This window comes from Euprymna scolopes, chromosome 26 (assembly GCF_053919585.1).
Source record: "Euprymna scolopes isolate OS-2025 chromosome 26, ASM5391958v1, whole genome shotgun sequence".
Taxonomy (NCBI): Eukaryota; Metazoa; Mollusca; class Cephalopoda; order Sepiida; family Sepiolidae; genus Euprymna; species Euprymna scolopes.
The window spans coordinates 96,739,519-96,763,768 of NC_136507.1; the positions used below are offsets into that span (position 1 = coordinate 96,739,519).

At 35.0% G+C, this 24,250-nt stretch overlaps 1 protein-coding gene across 1 annotated transcript in view; it reads right to left on the reverse strand.

Annotated features, from left to right (window-relative positions):
- The window catches only part of LOC145248291 (uncharacterized), a 34,999-nt gene extending 11,664 nt beyond the window's left edge, over positions 1-23,335 (reverse strand). The window contains exons 1-2 of the mRNA XM_080110168.1: positions 21,948-23,335; positions 1,871-2,015 (exon numbers count right to left, since the gene is read on the reverse strand). Of these exons, the coding sequence (XP_079966294.1) occupies positions 1,871-2,015; positions 21,948-23,190 (1,388 nt within the window). The 5' untranslated portion in view covers positions 23,191-23,335. The remainder of the gene's footprint in view (positions 1-1,870; positions 2,016-21,947) is intronic.
- Between the last annotated feature and the right edge of the window lie 915 nt (positions 23,336-24,250).

Genomic DNA, 24,250 nt, shown 5'->3' on the forward strand with positions numbered 1-24,250 from the left:
TTAGCTGAAACCTTCTTGAAGTGACGAGGGAAAGATACAATGTAATCGTTAAAGTTTGAATTCCTGATTCATCAATCAACCAGTAGAATAAGAGTCATCATTTATATTTGTAAACTGCTTGTCTCCGTGTCGTCATTCCAACAAAGAAAGGCAAATGTCTTGTAAACGAACTTTGTGCAACATACTTCAAGTGTTAACTGTCTGTCCCCATCATCATAAAGAATTATCTCCCCTCTGATGAGTTAAAAAAAACTGTATTCCACATCTCTCTTCTCATATTCATAAGTCTCCTGTTAATAAGCGTGTTTGGACATACATAGGTAAAATCCATGTGAATGAATTTCACGTGGTGAGGCATGCTTTGATGTCATCAAGAAAGGATATTCCCAATATATCGAGTCAGAGTCAGAGAGTCAGAGAAGAGACTCAGAGAGAGTCGAATCGGTTACACTGGGAGCTGACGCCCTCTTGGAGGCGGAAGATAGGACAATGTAATCGAAAAAGCTTGAATCCCTGCCCATCATCAATCAACCAGCTGATATGAATAAAAGGATTATCATCCACCTGTTTGTCTTTGTGTCATCATTACAACTGAAAGGTAAATGTGTTTTTGTCTATCATCTTTCCCGTTCCCATCATCATAAGTAAAGTATCTCCACTCTATATATGTAAAAAGAACTGTACACGTCATACCTCTGAGCCTCTGTTATAAATTCTCTTGTAATAATGTATCCCTTCCTCTGATGAGTTAAAAGTACTCTATTCCACACCTCTCTTCTCATATTCTTATGTCTCCTGTTAATAATAATATGAACTTAATAGAACCGTCACTGTCACGGCCTTTTACGCTGTTATGCAAACTTCGTCGTCGTCGTCGTCGTCGTCGTCGCTGTGTAACAGTGTAACATAAATGCCTCGTCCTCCAATATATAAGTCCCCTTTATACTCTCTGATATGTTATCTCAATATGTACCCCGCTACACAATACAATTACCGATTCTGAATCTTTTAAAATCTCTTAATATTTACTTGTACAATAATTGTTGTTGTTGTTGTTGTTGTTGCTGTTGTGGTTGTTGTTGTTGCTGTTGTTGTTGTTGTTGTTGTTGTTGTTGTTGTTGTTGCTGTTGCTGTTGCTGTTGTTTGACTATTTTCTTTTCAGATTATCGTTAAAAAAAACATGTACATATGCATACATTTTCGCAAGCGTAAAATATATACTTTTGGAGGTGATCTATAGACTTTAATTTTACTGGCAGTTTAAAATCAATAAATATTTGTTGTTTATCTTTAATAACAGCAATTAAAATTGTGCTTTTAAACAAAATAAAGCAAAAATATATGCAAAAAAAGGAATCATTTTTAGCATCGGAAAATATGCAGTAATTTTTCCGATTTTGATACCTCAAAAAGTTTCGATTGTTTCAATTCCCGATTCCGATTAATTGCCCCGACGCTACTTAACATGCTGATGACGAAAACTGCTATAAGAGAATCAAAAGAATTGATCGAATAGATAAAATTTTATTATATAGGAAGGCGGCTTAACAAGTATTTGTTGAAATTGGACTTGATGGCGACCATGTAGCATTCTTAGGAGGGGGGGTCCTGTGTTAATGTGTCTCACTGTATGGTATAAATAGTGAATTGTTCCGCGCTTTAATCGGCCTTAAACTAAAAAACGTGAAGGCTGTAAGAAAAAAAATTCACATCGTAAACGTCTAAAATAAGGTAATAAAAAAAAGACATGATTTATATTAACTGCTTTCGGGTTTGTTTGTTTGTTTTTCTTTTGTTTTGTTTGTTTGTTTTTTTGTTGTTTTTTTTTGTAACTGACAACCTATGAGAATGTATGAGAATACTAACTTACCTGTTGAAGTTTTCTGTTCCGTCGAAACGTCTCTGTATCACTGTCCATCCATTAACGCAGAGAGCGCGCACATTGTAAGGAGCATTTGGATTCAGAAGGTAAACACCAGGTTTTTTATTTCCTTTTCCCAAAGCGTCGTTGCAGTCTGCAAGATTCAAGAGACATAAATAAAACACGCTCATCTCGTAAATCTCTCTATCATATATATATGTGTGTGTGTGTGTGTGTGTGTGTGTGTGTTTACGCGCGCGCGTATATATATATATATATATATATATATATATATATATATATATATATATATATATATATATATATATATAGTCTGAGGTTATTGTTTTCCAGAGGTAAAGTAACCAATAAAGATTAACGAGGTTAGTACAAGAGTGCTCAATACCGAAGTAGAGCAGGGTATAGTTTTTATTTGTTTTTACATATGCTGTAATATGGTGCTACACATTCATGAGAATGTTTCAGCCAGCTAGTTACTAACAGCTAGAGCTCTCTTCAGGCGATACAGCTTATGTAAAAGCAAAGTTTGCAAACTTTGTTTTCGTACAAGCTGTATCGCCCGAAGAGGTCTCTAGTTGCTAGTAGCTAGCTGGCCGAAACATTCTCATGAATGTGTAGCACCATATTATTACTGCTCATATAAAAAAGAGGAAAGTGTATATATATATATATATATATATATATATATATATATATATATATATATATATATATAGTAGTAATTTATAAAATATATATGGCGATTAAGCTACACTGAATATTCTGCGTTTCATCCAACTATAGGATTCGTCAGGCTTATGCGCATAAGCCTGACGAATCCTATAGTTGGATGAAACGCAGAATATTCAGTGTAGCTTAATCGCCATATATATTTTATAAATTACTAACTAGCTCTACCTACGTATTGAACACTTTTGAAGTAAATACTTAAAGTTTACGCATAAATCTATACTTTCGTATAGTAAATTTATGTGAATAAATGAAATAGTTATATATATATATATATATATATATATATATATATATATATATATATACTTTCCTCTTTTTTATATAATATATATATATAAACTCTGTGACCGTCCGACTGCTCTTGATTGCATCTTGTCTATCAAAAACATTGTTGTCGTGAAAAGCAGTTTGCATTTAATAAAATGCACACTCCTTTCCACAGTCCAACCATATTGAACACAAATAAACTTCAGTCTTTGCTTAACTTGTAGACATCGTTTCAACCATGAAATGATGTTTTGGTTTCGATTTCGATTGTCGCTGATGACACAAATCATGTTTATTTTTTACTTTTACAATCATGACTATATATCGGGTACAATATAATATGAAATAATTGACTCTATAATAATAAATACGAAATCTGCGTAAATTAGAATAGTATATTTAAGCGTATTTTACGACCAAGCAACGCCGGGCGCCCCTACTAATATATATATATATATATATATATATATATATATATATATATATATATATATATATATATATATATATATATATATATATACTAGCAGGGTTGCCCGGCGTTGCCCGGGTGTTTGGAGGTGTGTGTTGAGCAAAAAAAAAAAGTGGGAGTAGGAAGGCAGGCTCGAACCCGTACCGCGATGGAGGAAGAGAACGGAAAAAACGTGACGTCTTTGCTGTTACGACCACCGCCAAACCTGAGGTGATGTAGGTTTAAATTAAGGCTAGACAATCGAAAAGAGAGGATGACTTTCGAAAATATCGGCGAAAAAAGCGACCCCTCCCTGTAGAAAAGTGCCTAGTTGAGGGTGAAAAAATTAATTTTTTTTAGCCAATTTTCCGATATTTGTCGTCTGAAGGTTCGAACTTCAAAACGATGCTGATCTCGTGAAAATTCGTCGCCTTTGTCGAAAGTTTTAGGCAGACATGCAAACATACATACATACATTGATATTGGTAGCTCAAATTTTCGACCCAAAACGATTAAAAAGCTTACCTTATCTCTGAATACCCTTTATATAAAATTTCAAATGTTTAGACCAGAAATTGTCTGAGTAATTTGGTAGAGACCGTAGAGGTCAATTTTTTTTTTTAATTTTACCCCAATTTTGACCCCCTTAACATTCATTGTTTTGGTCTCAAATCAAATTAAAAAGTTTGACTCATGTCCAAGTAACCTACATCTAAAATTTCATGTATTTAGACTCAAAATTGGTGGAGGAGTTTGGTAGAGTTTTCAAAGGTCAAATCGTTGGACTTTGACCTCTTGACAGCCAAATTACTGGCCGAAAACCGATTAAAAAGATTTTCCCAAATCTCAATAGTCTGCATATCAAATTTCTAGTCTGTAGAGTTAAAAAAGTTATTGCGTAGGGAAATGTACACACACAGGCACACAGACACGTTCACTTTTATAGATATGTAGATAGAAAGATAGATAGATAGATAGATAGGTTAAACAAAAATATATACTTATGCATAAATATATATGGAAACAATTTTGTGTTTACTATAAACTGTTTACGAAAATATTATGCAAGTATAAATCAAGTAGAATATCTGCATGAATATAATTACACGTAATAGTTAACTAAAGATGATCATATCATAATAAAACCGAAATAACTAATAGGTAATTAATTAAAATGAATGTTTAAAAGAATATGCAAATTAGCTACATCTTTTGCAGATGAATGCAATTCCACGACCCATATATAAGAAAATTGTATTTTCTTTTTAAATAAATAGAAAAGAGGGTTTTTAATCTGAATATCAATACACACAAAAGAAAAACGAATTCATAGGACTATATATATATATATTAGTGTTGAGACGATTAATAGGAATCGAAATCTGAGAATTGAGGAAATCGGAACTTTTAGGGGTATCCAAATCGGTATCATAATCATAAAAATGTCTACCTGTTTTCCGATGCCAAAAACGATTTTTAGGGGGGTTTTTATTTGATTTTCTTTACAGCAAAATCTTCCCCTGCTGATAATAATGATCAAATCATAAATATTTATTGATTTTAAACTACCAGTGAAGCTAAAATCATTGGATCATCCCCACAAATATATTTTTATATTTGAAAAAATACTGCACGTTTAACGTGTGTTTTTAAGGTAATCGAGAAAAAATAACAGCTCTATATTTAAATATTAAGAGATTTATAAAGAATCGGAAACGGAATCGGTAATTATATCGGAATCGGGAATTTAGTATGTAATCAGTGATTGTATTTTAATAGGGAATAATATTGGAGTTGTCCCATATATATATTGTTTTCACAAAATCAAGACAACAACGATCGGATTGATAGCAACAAGTAGTGTATTTTCATTGTTCGTTACAAATGTTTCGCGACTATTCGGACAATTTCAAACCTTATATCGTTTGAAAATATTCACAAGAACGGCTTCTCTTCAGACGTTGAGAAAAACATTTTTTAATGAACAATATTGAATCCATAAAAAAAATTACTATTAATCCAATCTTTGTTTTCTTGATTTTGTTACCATATAAAATTTATTGGTATATGAACAATTACCGAATTCTCAATTATATGAACATGATAAAATTCGGAATACTAGAAGGATTTGAAAGTACTCAGACTTATGATAAATATGGTGATTACATCATCCAGTTCCAACCAGAAGTGAAGACTCTTATTCGGAAGTTGGAAAGGATCGAAAATAGAATTAATAATTATAAAACGTCTAATTTATTTAATGAAATATATGTATATATATATATATATATATATATATATATATATTATTATTATTATTATTATTATTATTATTATTATTATTATTATTTATACCTACAGATACTAGTGTTTCATGTTTACGCAATCATCAGTGCAGGAAGTGACAATTTTTACTGATCGAAAATTTAAATCCAGCTCTAAAGTCAACTTTGACTCCATTTGCTAAAACGTTACCTCCGGGCCACTAAGAATAACTACGATAATTAGGGAAATTTAAACCCTATAAGTCCCGAATGCTGGCACAGCAGTGGAAAAGGTTCAAGCGAGCGGAAGTCGCGAACATAGCATAACGCTTTTGTTGATTGCTTTTTGTTTTTATTTCCTAGACAGCTCAAATTAAAGTACACTTAAACAGGCCAATATTTATAACTATAAATATTATTAATTACTTTTATACCTATAGATACCAGTGTTTCATACTTGCGCAATCATCAGTGCAGGAAGTGATAATTCCTACTAGACAGAATATTCGAACCTAGCTAAAAAGTCAATTTTGACTCCATTTGCTAAGACGTTACCTCCGGTCATATATATATAGAGAGAGAGTATTCAGACCTATAATAATACAAAGAGGGCTTGAAAAAATGAGTTGTGGTGTGAAGAGAAATACAAACTGAAATAGAGAGAAGGAGAGTTTTAAAATATAATCTTAAAAAGATAAGATACAAGTTAGAAAAGCATTTCATCCAAGGCATGAAAATTGTAAAAGAAAATGTTTTTACTATAGGCTTTAAAAATAAAGGTACAAGATTCAATTTGAAATTTATTTATCTCCAAAGTGCACTTTTATAAATTTTACAAAGTAAGGTATACAAATTTAATTTAAATTGAATCAAAACATTACCTTGGATTATTTTATGTAATGTACATTTTGGTGCACTTTAAAAACATTATCTTTCATCTAGCAATTAATGGTATAGATATGAAATTTTCAATTATCTTTTTTAAGTGTAACAGAATGTACATTACATAAAATAAATCCGAGGAAATTTTTTGATTTAATTTAAATTAAATTTTTATAATAATAGGTATAATACATAAAACAATATTAGATAGAATATCTTCAATTAAATCAAAAACTAACCATAAATTATGGAGCTTACCGGATGAAGTGATATTTTTTTGTTTGAGAATCTAATGATTACTGACAACAGTACATTTATGATTTTTTATTTACATTCATATAACCTTTCATTATCTTCTTCTTTGTTATATAGGGTTTTTAATATGGCAATGGATTAAACTAATATAACTAACTATTAACTTGACATCATTAAGCTGACAAGGAGGACATTAATTGTGTATAATAACTAGCCATACCCGGCCACGCGTTGCTGTGGCTCAGTTTGTGTAAATGGAACCCTCTACCAAAAAAGACAAAATCTATTTTTAAAGAAGGAATTAGTGTGGCAAACTTGTTTTTATTATTATGAAAAATATCCGTAAGTTAACTAATAAAGAAAATAGTTTATGTATTTATTTATTTATTTATTTATTTGCGGACTGTTATCCTCGCCTCCTATAACAATCTGTGCATACATAAGTAAAGGCGGAATAAAAAGTAGGTAGATGAATTTTTTTTTGTGATAGCAATTTATCGTAGCGAGCCGCATGGTAAAACGAACACACGGACACAGAAACACGCAAGAGAAATAATAATCAGAGTGTGAGAATAGCGAGCGAAAGAGTGAAACAGAGACATAGAAAGAGAGAGAGAGAGAGAGAGAGAGAATAAATAAAACCTGTTGTAAATAATGTTGACGCCGTGAAGTGTTTGTTGTTTTTTTTAGCATATAAAGAAGATTACACGGCAAAGAATATCTACACCAGTTTTTATTTAGTCTCTCCCCTCTCTCTATCCCTTTCTCTCTCTCTCTCTCTCTTTCTCTCTCTCTCTCTCTGTCTCTCACTCTCTCTCTGTCCATCTCTCTCTATATATATATATATGTATATATATATATATGTATATATATATATATATGTGTGTGTGTGTGTGTATGTGTGTGTGTATCTCAGTCATTTTTTACATTTCTTTTTATGCCAAAGAAAAAACGTTTCACGACGAACAATATCTACACCAGTTTATTTCCCCCCCCCCCTCTCTCTCTCTCTCCCTCTCTTTCTTTCTCTTCCACTCTTTCTCTCTTTCTTTATTTCTCTCTCTCTGTATATATTCTTCCCAATTCTCTCTCTCTCGCTCACTCGCTCACTCACTTGCTTTATCTCATAATCGAAAACCTCTACGGACAAGATAAGTAACATGATTGAAATCTAGCTAATCATAGGAAACTGTGTAAGTAATTCAAATTAAAAGTAAATGTCAAAAAGTATAATTAAAGATTTTAAAAAAACACCCGTGATAAATCAAAGTAAAAGAAAACAAAAATATCATCGTGTAAAGTTCGTTAGGCCGCTCCGAGATTGAAAAATAAACAATAGTACCCGTACATATTTTTTCAAGGTTTGTTTTGTTTGGGAGGTATAGTGGTGTGTTGTTAATGTCTGCATGAGTAAGTGAAAAGTTGTCAGTATTTAATTTTCTGCTTATGAGCGGTTATTATGTTTTTGTTTGGGTTTTTTAAACGATTGCCTCTTGTAGATAGTGTCGCCATATTTGTAAAGCTCTGGAGCGTTCGTTTATGTATGAAGAGGTAGCTACTGAATAATCTAATTGTCAGCTCTCAGCCAATCAGAATGGGCGAAATTTGAAAAAGGAAAATTCATTATTTTTTAATCGGGAAATGGAAAGATTATGTTATGTCTATGAGTTTATGATCCAGTTACAAAGGGTGCAAGCACAATATCTGAAGAATGTGTATATTTCCTTCCAATCTTTGGTGAGGGTGGTAGGAAGACTTAATATTTAGGGGTAAAATAGGAACTACTTCCTCTAAAGATGCTGCGATTGTGATGGCATTGTACGTAGGATGAAATGTAGGGTTTATTATACCGACTAAATGTGTTTAAAATGTTGTTCTAAAGTTACATAAGATAGTGGCTAAACATAATAAGTTTTATGTGGCATCTGTTGTTGCAAACCATCGGTACTTTGGAGGAATTTCTGCATCAAAATATTACATATGAAGATAAGCTATGGACTACAAAGAATAGAGAGGATAATTTTGATATTACTATGGATCCTTCTACCTTTAATTTAAAAATCCGTAGTTTTATCTATCTCCAATAGAATAATGAGTAATTGTTTAATATGAATAACTAAACCAGGATATTAGTTTTAACAAATCACTTATGAGCTAAGTAGGATTAATAGAACAGCTCATAACATCATATAAGAGAGTTGTGGAAAAATAGAAGAAAAATAAAGAAAGAAGTAATAATATCAATGAAAATAAATTGCCTAATTATCGACACCAATGTAGGGTATCTAATCCATTTAATTCAAATAACAATAAAAATTATTTCAGGTAATCACAATAATATGAGACGTTTCACTATATGGTTTAATCCGCCATGCAGTAAGCATATTCTCTAGAATATTCTAAAGATTGTTTACAGTATCTTGGTAAGAATTTTCCTAGAGCTAATATATTGGGTAAGCTTTTTAATAAAATTACTATCAGACTGTCCTTTTCTACTTCCAAAAATTTAGCTGCATCTATATTAGGATATGATAGCACTAAAATACAATGTGCAAATGATGCAGTGTTTCTATAATTATGATCAATATAATCGAACACAATTGTAGTTGTTGGAATAGGAATAAATGTCCATTAAGTGGGGACTGTTTAATCTCAAATGTGGTATACAAATGTAGTGTAATTACGGGAAATAACACGTAGATTTATTCCAGTTCAGGTTTATGCAAAGATAGAGAAATCACTTGACTTCTTCTAAACCTGAGTAAAATTCTTAGTTTGATAAAGTTCCTACTCTTTTAGCTTAATATATTAGGAAATTAGTTAAAATAATATTATTATGAATCAAAGTGGTCAATATTATTTAAAGTTTATATATATATATATATATATATATATATATATATATATATATATATATATATATATATAATAAAATAAAATTAAAAAAATTACAATTAAATTTACCAAAATGATCCAAGATGGTAAAACTAAAGTATATTATAAATATTAAAGAATTAATATTTACAAAGTAATCTCAACCAGATGTAAAAGCTCGATAAAACCAAATAGGAGATAGAGCTTATAATAAGTGCAAATAGTTAATACAACATGTTAAAAAATACTTTAAAAAAGAGTTAAAAACATATTTAATCTGAAAAGGAAACACTTGATAAGTGAATAGTCCTTAATCCGCGGAGTTTCAAAGAAATACTTTCCTTCTTATCAGTTTGGATTTTACCGTCATTGGAAACTTTGCCTTTCACCAGACTATCCATTCGCGTGATATCACCTTTTTCTTCACCATATTCCCTCTGCTTCACTTTTTGTTATCAAGTAAGATCTTTGACTTACTTGCAGTTTCATCGAATACTTTTGTATGCAAAATCCGATCCCGCATTTTGCTAATTCCTACCCTCTTATGAGAAGGAAAGTATTTCTTCGAAACTCCGCGGATTAAGGACTATCTACTTATTAAGTGTTTCCTTTTCAGATTAAATATGTTTTTAACTCTTTTTCAAAGTGTTTTTAACATGTTTTATTATTAACTATTTGCTCTTATATATATATATATATATATATATATATATATATATATATATATATATATATATATATATATATATATATAACAAGAGAAAACTGCACTTTAGAATACCTCTATATCGTAACATCTGGTGAGAATTTTGCTTATAAATTTGCTTTATAACGGGATATAAAATTGGTGCAAAACTTTCTGTTCAGGTATTTAATTTATATATATATATATATATATATATATATATATATATATATATATATATATATATATATATATATATATATATATAAAGATTGCCTTTCCAAATAATAACGTTATTTTTCAGCACGGTTCAATAAGTGCACCAGTACCGTTTAATTGGCATATATATTTCCAAAGTCTAATATATTCCCTATCACCGATGGTTACGTTTCCTACCCATTTCCCTGACCAGCAAGAACAACACGCATCACTTTTAGATCTGTTTCTGATCACAGTTCCCGATGATTGTATTATGACTTCCCACAGCCCACTTGGGAATGCTGATCATGTAGTGATAATAGTTGAAATTGCCCTAAACTCTAGAGCCAAAACGGAAGAGTCAATGCTCAAAACAACGAGATAATATAAAAAAGGCTGGCTGAGAAGCCATCAGGGATCTCATCAGAGACGCCCCATGGGGAAATATCTTTTCACTTCCTGCTGAACAGTGCGCAAATGAGACCCCTGAATGGTTCAAAACAGCAAAATAGCACATGTTCCCACGCGGAAGTTTTATAGCAACCCCCACTCTTCCCAATGGTTTACTTCTACTTGTGCAGCTGCCATCGCGCAAAGGCAGCATGTATACCGGCATAAGTCCAGTTCAAATAGACAGAAGTATATAGAAGCCAGAAATAACTGTAAGAAAGAAATAGCGACAGCTAAGAGAGAATTTACTGAAAGCACCAAAAAACACATCGAAGCACACAAATTAGGAATCCGTGACTTCTGGATAGTCTATAACAGTGTAATAAATAATCGGCAATCAACAATTCCTCCACTAACCAACAATCATGGCGTTGTTTGCTCAGCAACCGAGAAGGCTAACATGCTTGCCAGTCGGTTTGCCTCCAATGTCACACTGGACCCTGCTAACTACCCCCTCCCTGACTTTCCTTTGCGGACAGATAACACACTAGACAATCTGAAAATCACCCCTTCTCAGGTGCATGCTACCATAAAATATCTTAAAACTTCAAAAGCATGTGGACCTGATCTCATCCCGGCTGTGCTATTAAAAAAGTGTTCCGCCAAAGTAGCTTCAGTTCTCTCCCAACTTTACAACAAATTCGTTAATGAATCTTGCTTTCCTGCATGCTGGAAATCTGCTTCTGTGGTACCAGTTTTCAAGAATTCTGGCGAAAGAACTGACCTATTAAATTACCGCCCCATTAGCCTCCTCCCACTTTTCGCCAAAATATTTGAGTCCATAATTAACCAAGCTCTAGTCCATCACCTTACAGATGCTAAACTTCTGACCAACCAACAATATGGATTTAGGCAAGCCCGTTCCTCGGCACACATCCTAACTGTAATCTCTGAGCGTATATATATTCACTTGACAAAGCGGGGGAGGGTAGAGCGATAGCTCTAGACATATCTAAGGCTTTTGACAGTGTATGGCATGAAGGTCTTCTCAGAAAAATCAAATCATGCGGTATCACTGGAAGAATACTTAACATAATTAAATCCTTCTTAGATAAGAGAAAAATCCAGGTCGTCCTCGATGATCGTACATCTAAACAATATGATATAAATGCAGGAGTGCCTTGAACCTCTATTATTCCTAATATTCATAAATGACCTCCCTGACAAAATTGTCTGTGAGATGGGTATATATGCTGATGACACCACGCTCTATAACAGACAGGACAGGAATACAAATGAACGCATATCTAAAGAAATGGCAGAAACACTAGAGGATGACCTCCAATCTGTAGTGGAATGGGAACAAAATTGGATGGTCACATTCAATGCTGCCAAGACTAAACTTGTTCCCGTCAATAACTACAAGAAACCGTCTCTACCACCAATAGCAATGGCCAAAGACTCTTTATCTGAGAGTACATCTTTTAAACTCCTCGGCCTAATGTTCACAGGAAACATTAGTTGGAGCAATTACATTGAGAGCATTGCCAGGACCGCTGCGAAAAAGGTAGGTTCTCTCTACCGTGCTAGAAAGCTACTAATGCCCGAAAATATCCTATACCTCTATAAGGCCACCATTCGCCCATGTATGGAGTATTGTTGTCATATTTTGGCTGGCGCATCTGCTACTAGTCTCTCGCTCCTAGACAAGGTTCAAAAGAAAGTCGCCAATCTGATAGGTCCTGAACTGGCATCTAAGCTGCAGCCTCTGTCCCAACGACGAAAAGTAGCATCCCTCTGCCTGTTCTACAAGTACTTTAACGGTGAATGCGCCGACGAACTGCAAGCACTTGTACCCCCTCGACGTAAATACCCCCGACAAACCCGACAAGCAGCAAAATCTCACCCCTTCACATTTGAGATCCCTAGATGTAAGAGAGCCTTCTACTCCAGTAGTTTCTTCCTCAGAACCGCTAGCCTTTGGAATTCCCTTCCGGCTTTCTGTTTCCCCAACTGTACTGACATGCAGAAGTTCAAGTGTAACGTGAACCGACATCTTGCTGCCCAACTCCCCACATAGTACCCCAGTAGCTTATGTCCCTGATAGTAGCCCCCTGCATCAAAGTGGCAATGTGCCTTGTTTGGGGTGAAAATGTAATAAAAAAATTTTTTTTAACTTACTATACATACATATAGTAATATATATATATATATATATATATATATATATATATATATATATATATATATATATATATATATATATTACTGCTTATGTAAAGACAAATTGAAAGTGTGACTTGCTCTACTTCGGTATTGAGCACTCTTGTATTAACATCGTTATATTTCACTTGTTACCTTACCTTTGAAAAATAGCAACCTCAAATTTTATATATATATATATATATATATATATATACATATATATATATATATATATACATATATATATATATATATATATATATATATATATATATATATATATATATATATATATTACTAGCAAGCTCAACGTGCAAACGAAGTCTTTATAGATATAGAGATGGAGATAGATAGATAGATAGACAGACAGACAGACAGACAGACAGACAGACAGAGACATAGAGAGAGAGAGCGAGAGAGAGAGAGAGAGAGAGAGAATTTGTCTATTCGTTTCGTTTTAATTTTTCTTTTATTGGAACGATTTTTTTCTAAAGAAATATACAATTCGAACAAATGTAAAAATGAAAATATATCTAAAGGGAAATAACTCATATGGAACTATTTAATAATGATTGAGTTCCTGTTTACAGTGCCTCCCCACGGGGCAGAGTTAGACACCAGGGTCTTTTTTTTAATGTGGAGAAAAGGAACAAAAATAAAAATTGTCTCAGTCGCGAAGGATTTCTCCTCCACTGACAGAGAACAAGAAATTTAAGTGCATCATCTGAAGAACAGATACTACACTTTGAGGTATTTATTTGCTCCCCCACTGAGCAAATTAGGCACAATGCCGATTTTTAAAGTGAGGAGTTAAGGGGAAATGGGGACCAACTCCCCGGGGAGTAGGGGAGCTGGATAGTAACAATTGGTATGAAGGGTTGCCCCTACGTTGACCAAGGTCTTATATGTGGGGTCGCCCCCACATATGGTCTTTGCTTGCAGTATCTGCCGGAACAGATGGTATTTATTTGCTCCCCCACCGAGCAAATTAGGCACAAGGCCGATTTTTACTGTGAGGAGTGAAGGGGAAATGGGGACCAACTCCCCGGGGAGTAGGGGAGCTGGATAGTGACAATTGGTATGAAGGGTTGCCCCTACATTGACCAAGGTCTTATCTGTGGGGTCGCCCCCACATAGGGTCTTTGCTTGCAGTATCTGCCGGAACAGATGGTATTTATTTGCTCCCCCACCGAGCAAATTAGGCACAAGGCCGATTTTTAATGTGAGGAGTGAAGGAAGGGGGAAGGGAAAAAGGGGACCAGCTCCCGAGAGGTGGGAAATGGGAGCTGGTTAAAGGTCAGGCATGTGGGGTTGCCCCCACATCTGGTCTTTGCTAGTCATAGCTAGTCATAGCTAGTCATTGCTTGCAGTATCTGCCGGAACAGATGGTATTTATTTGCTCCCCCACCGAGCAAATTAGGCACAAGGCCGATTTTTAATGTGAGGAGTGAAGGAAGGGGGAAGGGAAAAAGGGGACCAGCTCCCGAGAGGTGGGAAATGGGAGCTGGTTAATGGTCAGGCATGTGGGGTTGCCCCCACATCTGGTCTTTGCTAGTCATAGCTAGTCATAGCTAGTCATTGCTTGCAGTATCTGCCGGAACAGATGGTATTTATTTGCTCCCCCACTGAGCAAATTAGGCACAAGGCCGTTTTTAATGTGAGGTAAAAACCAGCTCCCCTAAAAGGGGTCACTCTGGTTACCAAAAATAATAATTGTCCCAGTATAGAGGGTTTCCCCTCCATTGACTGGTACAAATTATCTTAAGTGCAGTATCTGCCGGAACAGATGGTATTTATTTGCTCCCCCACCGAGCAAATTAGGCACAAGGCCGATTTTTAATGTGAGGAGTGAAGGAAGGGGGAAGGGAAAAAGGGGACCAGCTCCCGAGAGGTGGGAAATGGGAGCTGGTTAATGGTCAGGCATGTGGGGTTGCCCCCACATCTGGTCTTTGCTAGTCATAGCTAGTCATAGCTAGTCATTGCTTGCAGTATCTGCCGGAACAGATGGTATTTATTTGCTCCCCCACTGAGCAAATTAGGCACAAGGCCGTTTTTAATGTGAGGTAAAAACCAGCTCCCCTAAAAGGGGTCACTCTGGTTACCAAAAATAATAATTGTCCCAGTATAGAAGGTTTCCCCTCCATTGACTGGTACAAATTATCTTAAGTGCAACATCTGCCGGAACAGATGGTATTTATTTGCTCCCCCACTGAGCAAATTAGGCACAAGGCCGTTTTTAATGTGAGGTAAAAACCAGCTCCCCTAAAAGTAGGCAAAAAGGGGGCACTCTGGTTACCAAAAATAATAATTGTCCCAGTATAGAGGGTTTCCCCTCCATTGACTGGTACAAATTATCTTAAGTGCAGCATCTGCCGGAACAGATACTACACTTTGATCTTGTCCAGAATGATTGAGTTATGTAACTTAATTTTGCGGATAAAGCATTTGTTTTTCTGTCAACAACTAAACTATTTCTTTTCTTAAATACTGCTTGTTGAGTATGGTTTGACGTTTTTACGACATGTTAGCCGTTTAATCTTACATATATTGTGGAAATATAATACCTTACACGCGGCGTTGCTCGTGTTAATAAACTAAATTCAAATATAGTCGTGATTACAAGTTTTGCTTTGAAAGAAAATTTTAAGCAACATATGTAATATGAGATCAAGTAATAAAACAAATAATAGCGCGGTGGTGTTTTTAAAAAACTACTTCTTAAACATTAACATCTGTGATATAAGCTCAAGTAATAAAAAAAAAATGTTTCTTTTTCTTTTTTACCCCCAAACGAGACATATTGTCATTTTGAACGTAAGGGGCTATCATTTGAGGTTGTGTCTAACAAGGAACTGCTATGAGTTGAGAAGAGAGATGTCTGTTCATATTAAATTTAAACTTCAGCAGGTCTGTACAGTCCTGAAAGCAGGAAACAGGGAAGGAATTCCAAAGTCAAGCAGTCCAAGGGAATAAACTATTAGAGTAGAAGGTTTTTCAGACTCTAGGGACCTTGACAATGAAGGGATGGGATTTTGCTGTGTGTCGGGTTAGTTATGACTGTGTATGTCGAGGGGGCACAAGTGATACGAGTTCATAAGAACACATTCCATTAAAGTACTTGTAAAACAGGCACAGGGATGCGACATTGCAGCGATGTGTCAGAGATTGGAGCTTGGTCGACAGTGCAAGATGAATTATATTTGAGATTCTTTTTTGGAGCCTGTCTAAGAGTGAGAGGCTCGTGGTAGATGCACCAGACCAGATGTGGTAGCAATACTCCAGGCATAGGTGAATTGTGGCTTTGTAAAGATAAAGGATGATCTCTGATCTGAGTAGTTTTCTGCACGGTAGATGGAGTTTACCTTTTTTGCAGCAATTTTGGCAATGTATTTGAATGTTAGGCTGAGGAGTTTTAAAGATGGATTCTCAAGTAGGGTGTTATTGTTTTGTCTTTTGTTTTTTTGTTATTGTTTTGTTTATTTTTGTATTGTTAAAGGAAAGAGGCTTAGTCTTTGTAGAATTACATGTTATACATATATATATATATATATATATATTAATAAAATTAATTTAGAAAATACATTTTCCAATGGTAAGGCAAACCTATCTAGATTTTAAAAAAGCTCTATCTGGTTAAAAGCAGCAAACAATAGAATACGTTAAGCTAAAGAGTAAAGTTAAATAGGAATTGTATTACATTATGAAGTCAATAACGGTTACAGAAAGAGGAATAAGGGAGAAACCTCCTTAGGCCATGACATTTAGAAGCTAAATGCTTCTCGTTAGAAGAGGAGAAAAATCTAGCATTATACAAATGTAAAGATAAAAAGACAACACCGACTTTGAAAACATTCAGATTAGAAACGGAAATAATTTTGGAGATTAGAATTGGCAAAAAATTTTATACGGGTGGGTGATATATAGGGGATAAAAGAGAGAAGGGACAAAAACAATAAAGGCTAAACAAATATATAAAACAATATATAAGAAAAGAAAATAAGAATTTTGAAATTTAAAAAATATAAAAAATTTAAAAACTTTAGAAACATTGTTCCAATTTCAAAAATTTCAAAAAAATGTTATAGAAATTAAAAAAATTTCTAATAAGTTCTGATATAAAAAGTTATTATAAAATATCAATAAATAAGGACAAATTAAATACGGAAAAAGTAACAGAAGACTAAGAAAAGGAAAAATAAAATAAGAAAGTTAAAATGTAAATCAATTCAAATTCTTGGAAGATAATCCATCAGGAATTAAGTGTACTCCAACATAAAATGAAACGAAAGTTAATATCCAGTACATTCGCATGCAGAATAATCCAAAAGAAAAAGTTCAATGTCAGTAACGATTCTCAAAAGACACCGAAGATGTAATCCAAAGAAATAAACCAAATCCGGGTTCTTGATTAAGAGAATCCTCACGAAAGAAACGTTTATCAGCGATCCTTATGGATAAAATGTATATTCATGCATATCAAATGGTTTTAAAAGGATTTCAAAACTACGTACTTTTAGGCCAAAAAAGTTCACGCATATATATATATATATATATATATATATATATATATATATATATATATATATATATATATATATAGAGAGAGAGAGAGAGAGAGAGAGAGAGAAAGAGAGAGAGAGAGAGAGAGAGGCGATGGTATATACAGACTTACAAATTTTCATTTTCTATAAATGATAATTAGTGGATTCATTAAGTAAGGAATACATAAATAATAATAATTGAAACGTCTGTATAATAATAATAATAATAATAATAATAATAATAATAATAATAATAATAATTACCAGAAACTGCAACAGAAGGAAAAAGATAGAGGACAACAACATGGAACAAAGAAAACTGTAACTGTATAATACTAAGTTTTAAACTGTAGAAATGAAATAGCAAAGAGTTGTATAGATTAAACTTGACTTTTGGATAACAAAGGAAAAAACACGCTTCCGTATTATTTGGAATTTTTCGACTATTGTTCTCATCTTGAGTGTCCTTTTCACAATGTTTTCGGTAACATCCGACATTCGAGTGTAACTTGTCGAACTCGGGAATGTTTCTGTCGAACTTGAGGATTTGGACGGAATTTGGACGAAATTTCGAGAGGGGGCCCTTGTATTTACGTCACGATGTGTAGTATGCTCTTGTTTCGTCAGCCATGACTGGATGACATGGTAACGATCCCATGGACCATAGGGTAGAACTGCGAGCTATCAACTTGATAGTTGTTCGATTCAAGATTATATCATTCTATAATTTAATAACAATTTTGAAGCGGAAAAATTTTTACTCGTGTTTCTAGAGAAAACCATGTTGTCCAGATTATTTGCTATAGATTTTTTTCTTTAGAAAGTTGTAAGAAAGTCAAATCGTTAAACATAAACAGTCAAATACAAGAACAGTTCAGCAACAAATCCAAATAAAACAGCAAATACGTCATAGTCAAACATTTGAAGAATAAAACAGATAAAACAGCAAATACGTCATAGTCAAACATTTGAAGAATAAAACAGATAAAACAGCAAATACGTCATAGTCAAACATTTGAAGAATAAAACCAAAGGATTTTATAAAATTTAAAGTTCGAAAATCACGTAAAATCGTTTAAATATCGATTGATCGCCTCCATTACGGTGAAAAAAATATAAACTTGGAACGATAGACGGTGCCTCCGTTCAGTCTCGAAAGACAAATGATATCCTTCTGGGGCAGCTGCGCGTGTAATTTTGAGGCAAGGGTTGCGCAATTCCTACCCACACCTCTCCTGAATCGACACTACTTGAGTTCAGTGGCAAGGAAAAGTCCAGGGCGACTGGAAACAATGCCAATATAAGTGGAGAGCACATACAGCGCATGGAACTCCAAAATGGTCACCCATTTAGTACTGACCAGGTTCAACGTTGCTTAACTTCGGTGATCCAATAACAAAAAAATCTCTGATCATGATCTGCGTGAGAACTTCTAGTCAATGAAGAAGAAGAAGAAGAAGAAGAAGAAGAAGAAGAAGAAGAAGAAGAAGAAGAAGAAGAAGAACCGACGATAAATTCTGTCAAAAGTGGAAGAAGTGATTACACGCAAAGTACGACTGCGCCGCCTGAACTCCGCTCTTCTGGGCATAGAAACAAGATCAGACACTAATGAAAAAAAAACTTGAAGAAAAATCTTTGATGATGGCCTGTGTGAAAACTCCTAGTGAATAATAATAATAATAATAATAATAATAATAATAATAATAATAATAATAATAATAATCATAATAATAATAATAATAATAATAATAATAATAATAATAATAATAAAGACACGTGAAAATTCCACTGTACCTTCTAAATCCGCCGAAACGTGGCATCTTTGTGCCTGTTTTACAAGTATTTCAATGGCAAGTGCACTGACGAACTCCAAGCACTAGTACCCCACTAACAACAATATCCTCGAGCAAAATCCCACCCCTACACTGTAGAAATTCCTAGATGCCGTAAAGCCTGCTACTCGACTAGCATTTTACCTCGGATTGTTGCACTTTACAATTCCCTCCGCCTCTGGCCTCTGCTTCCCTGACTGCACTGACATACAGAAATCCAAATGTAATGTGAACAGACATCTCGCTGCCCAACTCCATAAATAGTATCCGTGCAAATTTCGTCCCAAATAGTAGCCCCTCACTACTAAGTGGCCCTGTGCCTTATTTGGGGTGAAAGGAGAAAAAAAATATAATTTCATAATTAATAGTAATAGTAATTTAAAGGGAGTAGAAAGTCTATCTTGGGTTTATTTTTCGGCAGCCACGTAACTCTTGCTTCCGCATAAGTTGTCCTTTAGTCCTCACATTCCAGGGGTGATATTTCTGACAAAGAGGGAAGAATTGCTGTTTTCTGGGCCATAATCTATTCCATCTAACGCCTATCGTTGGCAAGTTTTGGATCTTTAAGTACTTTTTTTAACTCCTTACATCAAGTGGCTTCATGCTTTGTCTGGAGCCATTTCCATAAAAAAGGTGTTTGTTAGGGTGAACGCTATTAAAACACAATGATTTTCTTCTTCCTAAAAACAACAATTGTCAACTTACTATTCTTCGAATAAATGAAACGAATGTCAGCTTTTGAACAATATTTAGTTTCAATTGTATCGTTTTTGTCGGCGGATCTAGATATAGATTTTGATATTGGAACAATTCATTTTAAAATAGATAAAGCTGGATACTTTTACCTATTTTTTAACGACATCAGAATCGAACGATCTCATTTTCTTTTTAAATGTGCGTGAAAGTTGATGACTACGGCTAGGACAACAGCATATTCTTTTCATTGTTTTGACTCTCCAATGTGTATCCGTTGATATCTTATATGCTTTTATATAGAGTGATGTGGTTCTCGGTTGATTAACTGTGTCTAACTGTGTCGGATATATACTCGAAGATCAAAACAATGAAAAGAATATGCTGTTGTCCTAGCCCTAGTGATAACGTATGTACGATCATTAAGTTCTTTAGCGTATTTAAAAATAAATAAACAAATGAATATAAAATTTAAATGGATATATAATTTTTTAATGCATCAGTCTCGATTGATAGCACCCAAAATGCCTGCAGAGGTGCAAAGAGGATGAAAAGATGGAGGGAGAGCACTAATCTGACCTTCACCGGAGCTGTGCAGAAAGGACTGAGATCTTGGGGAGGTTTATTACCACCTGAATTGAATTGAAGATCAATGGTTGTTGCCAGCTAGAAATCAATGGTAAACGGCTGTTGCGATAACGTAAAGATTATCGAAAGAGGTGGAGAGTACTAGAAATCCGGAGAGACTTGTCGTCACCTAGACTTCAGGGAACACCAGCAGTTATTTATTTATTTATTTACTTATGTTTACTTGCCTCCCCACGAGGGCAGAGTGAGACATGAGGTTGGTTTTTAATGTAGGGGAAACCAGCTCCCTAAAACGGAACACTCTGGTGTATCAGTCATGAAGGATTTCTCCGTCATTAACCGAGACCAAAAAATGAAGTGCAGCATCAGAACAGATACTACACTTTGATCTTGGTCCGAAGGATCAATGAGTAATCACTGGTGATGACCTGTATGAGAATTCCTAGTGAATAATAATAATAATAATAATAATAATAATAATAATAATAATAATAATAACTAGCAGGGAGACCCGATGTTGTCCGATGAGAATCAACAAATGTTCCACCGTCACATATTTTTATTGTCATCAAAATCAGTGAAATCACCCTTTTTTTTTTTTTTTTTTAATGAAATCGATTGAATGCTTGCTCTAGCTAGGGGCCTCCCGTATTTTACCGGGAAGAAGCTTTCCATGCCTCCTCGCTGTGACTTAGTCCACAATATATTGTAGTCCACATTGCACTGTAGAGAATCTACTGTTAATTTTATAAAATTATCTTTAAATAATGGCTTCCATTAAAGTTGAAAATGCAAAAGACAAATATCATGCTCTAAGAAGAAACGTTCATTTCGAATGCGCCCCAGTCTTATAAAAGAATCTACAGTAGATTTTATAGGTTGGGCCTTTCTACTTGTGCGGTGATAAAACTTCTCAAATGCTCTTGTAATGTTAGGTTCTATAAAAGTGTTAACTTTGGTCAAAATGGGATTTCCATCTTCAATCGGATTTTTTCGATTATCGATTTTCAATACTTATCAGACACATTCAAATACAAGACATACGTAAGAACACGCCGAGACACATCAAGTGCTTTCGTGTGAAATTTCAAAAGCATCGGCCCAGCCGTTTCCGAGTCCATAGAGAACGAACTCACACACACAGAGTTCCTTTCATATAATAATAATAATAATAATAATAATAATAATAATAATAATAAGGGCATTACCTTTGACATCCTCAAAGTCTTCCGGAAATGCAACCCGTTTTTTCCAAGAGTTAGTAGAAAGGTGAGACTCACTAATCCTCTCACGGGAATATTTTATTTTGCCGTGGATTTCCGTAACTTGCATCCACAGTTTTTCGTTGTCGGTTTTTAGTTTGTCCACTTGCAAGTTCAATATACGCACCTGTTCCTTCCATCCACCTGGACATGCCTGTCTTTTCTGTGCCGGTGTGAGAACATCGGTACATGGTCCTTGAGTGACGGGTACTACGGGCTTTTTCACAACAGGGGGTTTAGTGGGTTTGGGTTTTACGGGCTTCGGTTCTACAGGTTTGGCTTCCTCAACCTTTTTTTTAGGTTTCGGTTTTTCAGTTACAGGTTCTACAGGTTTAGGTTTTACGGGTTCGGGTTTTTCAGTCACGGGTTCTACGGACTTAGGTTTTATGGGTTCGGGTTTTTCAGTCACGGGTTCTACAGGCTTAGGCTCTTCAGGTTTTTCAGTTATAGGTTCTACGGGTTGGGGTTCTACGGGTTTGGGAGCATCAGTTACAGGCTCTACGGGTTGAGGTTCTACGGGTTGAGGTGCATCAGTTACAGGCTCTACGGGTTGGGGTTCTACGGGTTGAGGTGCGTCAGTTACCGGCTCTACAGGTTGGGGTTCTACTGGTTGAGGTGCATCAGTTACAGGTTCTACCGGCTTTATTTCTACGGGTTGAGGTGCATCAGTTACAGGTTCTACGGGTTTTGTTTCTTCGGTCTGAGGCTCAGCTGGCGTCTGGGGTTCTGTAGGCTTAGGTTTTGGCGGTTTCCCTTTTCCTGGAGTCTTCTTCTTCTTCTTGGACTTCTTCTTCTTCTTGGACTTCTTTTTTTTCTTGTCTTTGGGTTTACCAGCGGGTTTTGCTTCAGCCTCGGGCTCCGGTGGAGTAGGGGCCTCCGCAACGGTCCCTACAACTTCAGTAGCATCTGGTTCCACGAGAGATTCAATCGGGGCATCTGTTTGAGGGTTATCTTCTGGTTCGTCTTCTTGGGCGGTTAACCCAACATTTGGATCTATTATTCCTTCAGGTAATGTCGGAAGTTCGGGCAATGGGGATTCTGGTGTAGCGTCTTGTAGCGCATCATCGCCCGGGCTTGGAAAATCGATTCCTTGCGCCTTGCATACTTTGTTTGTTGAAATGACCAGAAGAGACAGAACAAGAAGCACCGAAAAGCGCCGTTCGGCGTGCGTCTGCTTCGCCGACATCATTCCCGGCGTCCACACCAACCACCACAACCACCCTGGTAGTTTAGAAAGTGTCAGAAACCGAGGTCTTCGCCAAACCACGCCCCGCTCAAAAGGGGAAGGGTGTGTGAATGTGTGTTGAGAGAGAGAGAGAAAGAGAAAAGAGAGACGCGACACTGAGAGTTGCCGACTGTTAAATGTTAATGAAGAACAAAAATGTCCGAGTGAGGGAGCGGCTATGGAAAGGGGGTAGGGATAAAGAAGTGAAAGACGTTGACGAGGGAGGAGTAAGTAGGAGGAGTTATTTATACCTCCTTTTTTTTTCAATGAAATATTATCAAAAAGTACATTTTATATATTTTTTCTTTCTTTCTTTAGGCGAAATGTTAAAGAGGGAAGAAAAAAGACGGACGTATAATCTGCAGGTTCAGCGATAGAGATGTAATTTTTAAACTTAGGCGTGACCGACAGACAGACAAACAGAGCCTTTTTTATATAGAGAGACTCGCTGACGTGTGCAAAAACTGCTACTTCAAATACGAAATCGGACAGATCAACCAACGGACACAAGACAAATATTAAAAATATAGGGAAAAAAACACGACACACAGAAGAAAGAGGAATAAAAAGGGAAAAACAATTACGAGAAGGAGAAAACAAAATATAGAAATGTGGAAATAGAAGGAAGACTGGATATATATATATATATATATATATATATATATATATATATATATATATATATATAGAGAGAGAGAGAGAGAGAGAGAGAGAGAGAGAGAGAGAGAGAGAGAAGGGGAGAAAGAGAGGGAAAGAGAGTAAAAGGGAAAGAGAGAGGCAGGACAATCAGCATAAACTCGCCTAGTCTAGCCACACTGAAGACTTGTGATACTAGTCTAGAAGTGAATAAAAATCGACAAAATATTAAATAATTCAAAAATACACTTTTTATTTTTATTTTTATTTTTATTTATTTATTTGGGGGTAGATTTTTTTAAAGGGGGTGCTTCTTCGTTATTAGAGCGAAATTAAAAAGTTGAAATATTGAATTTCAGGTAAAAAAAAAAACGGGTTTGTATTACTG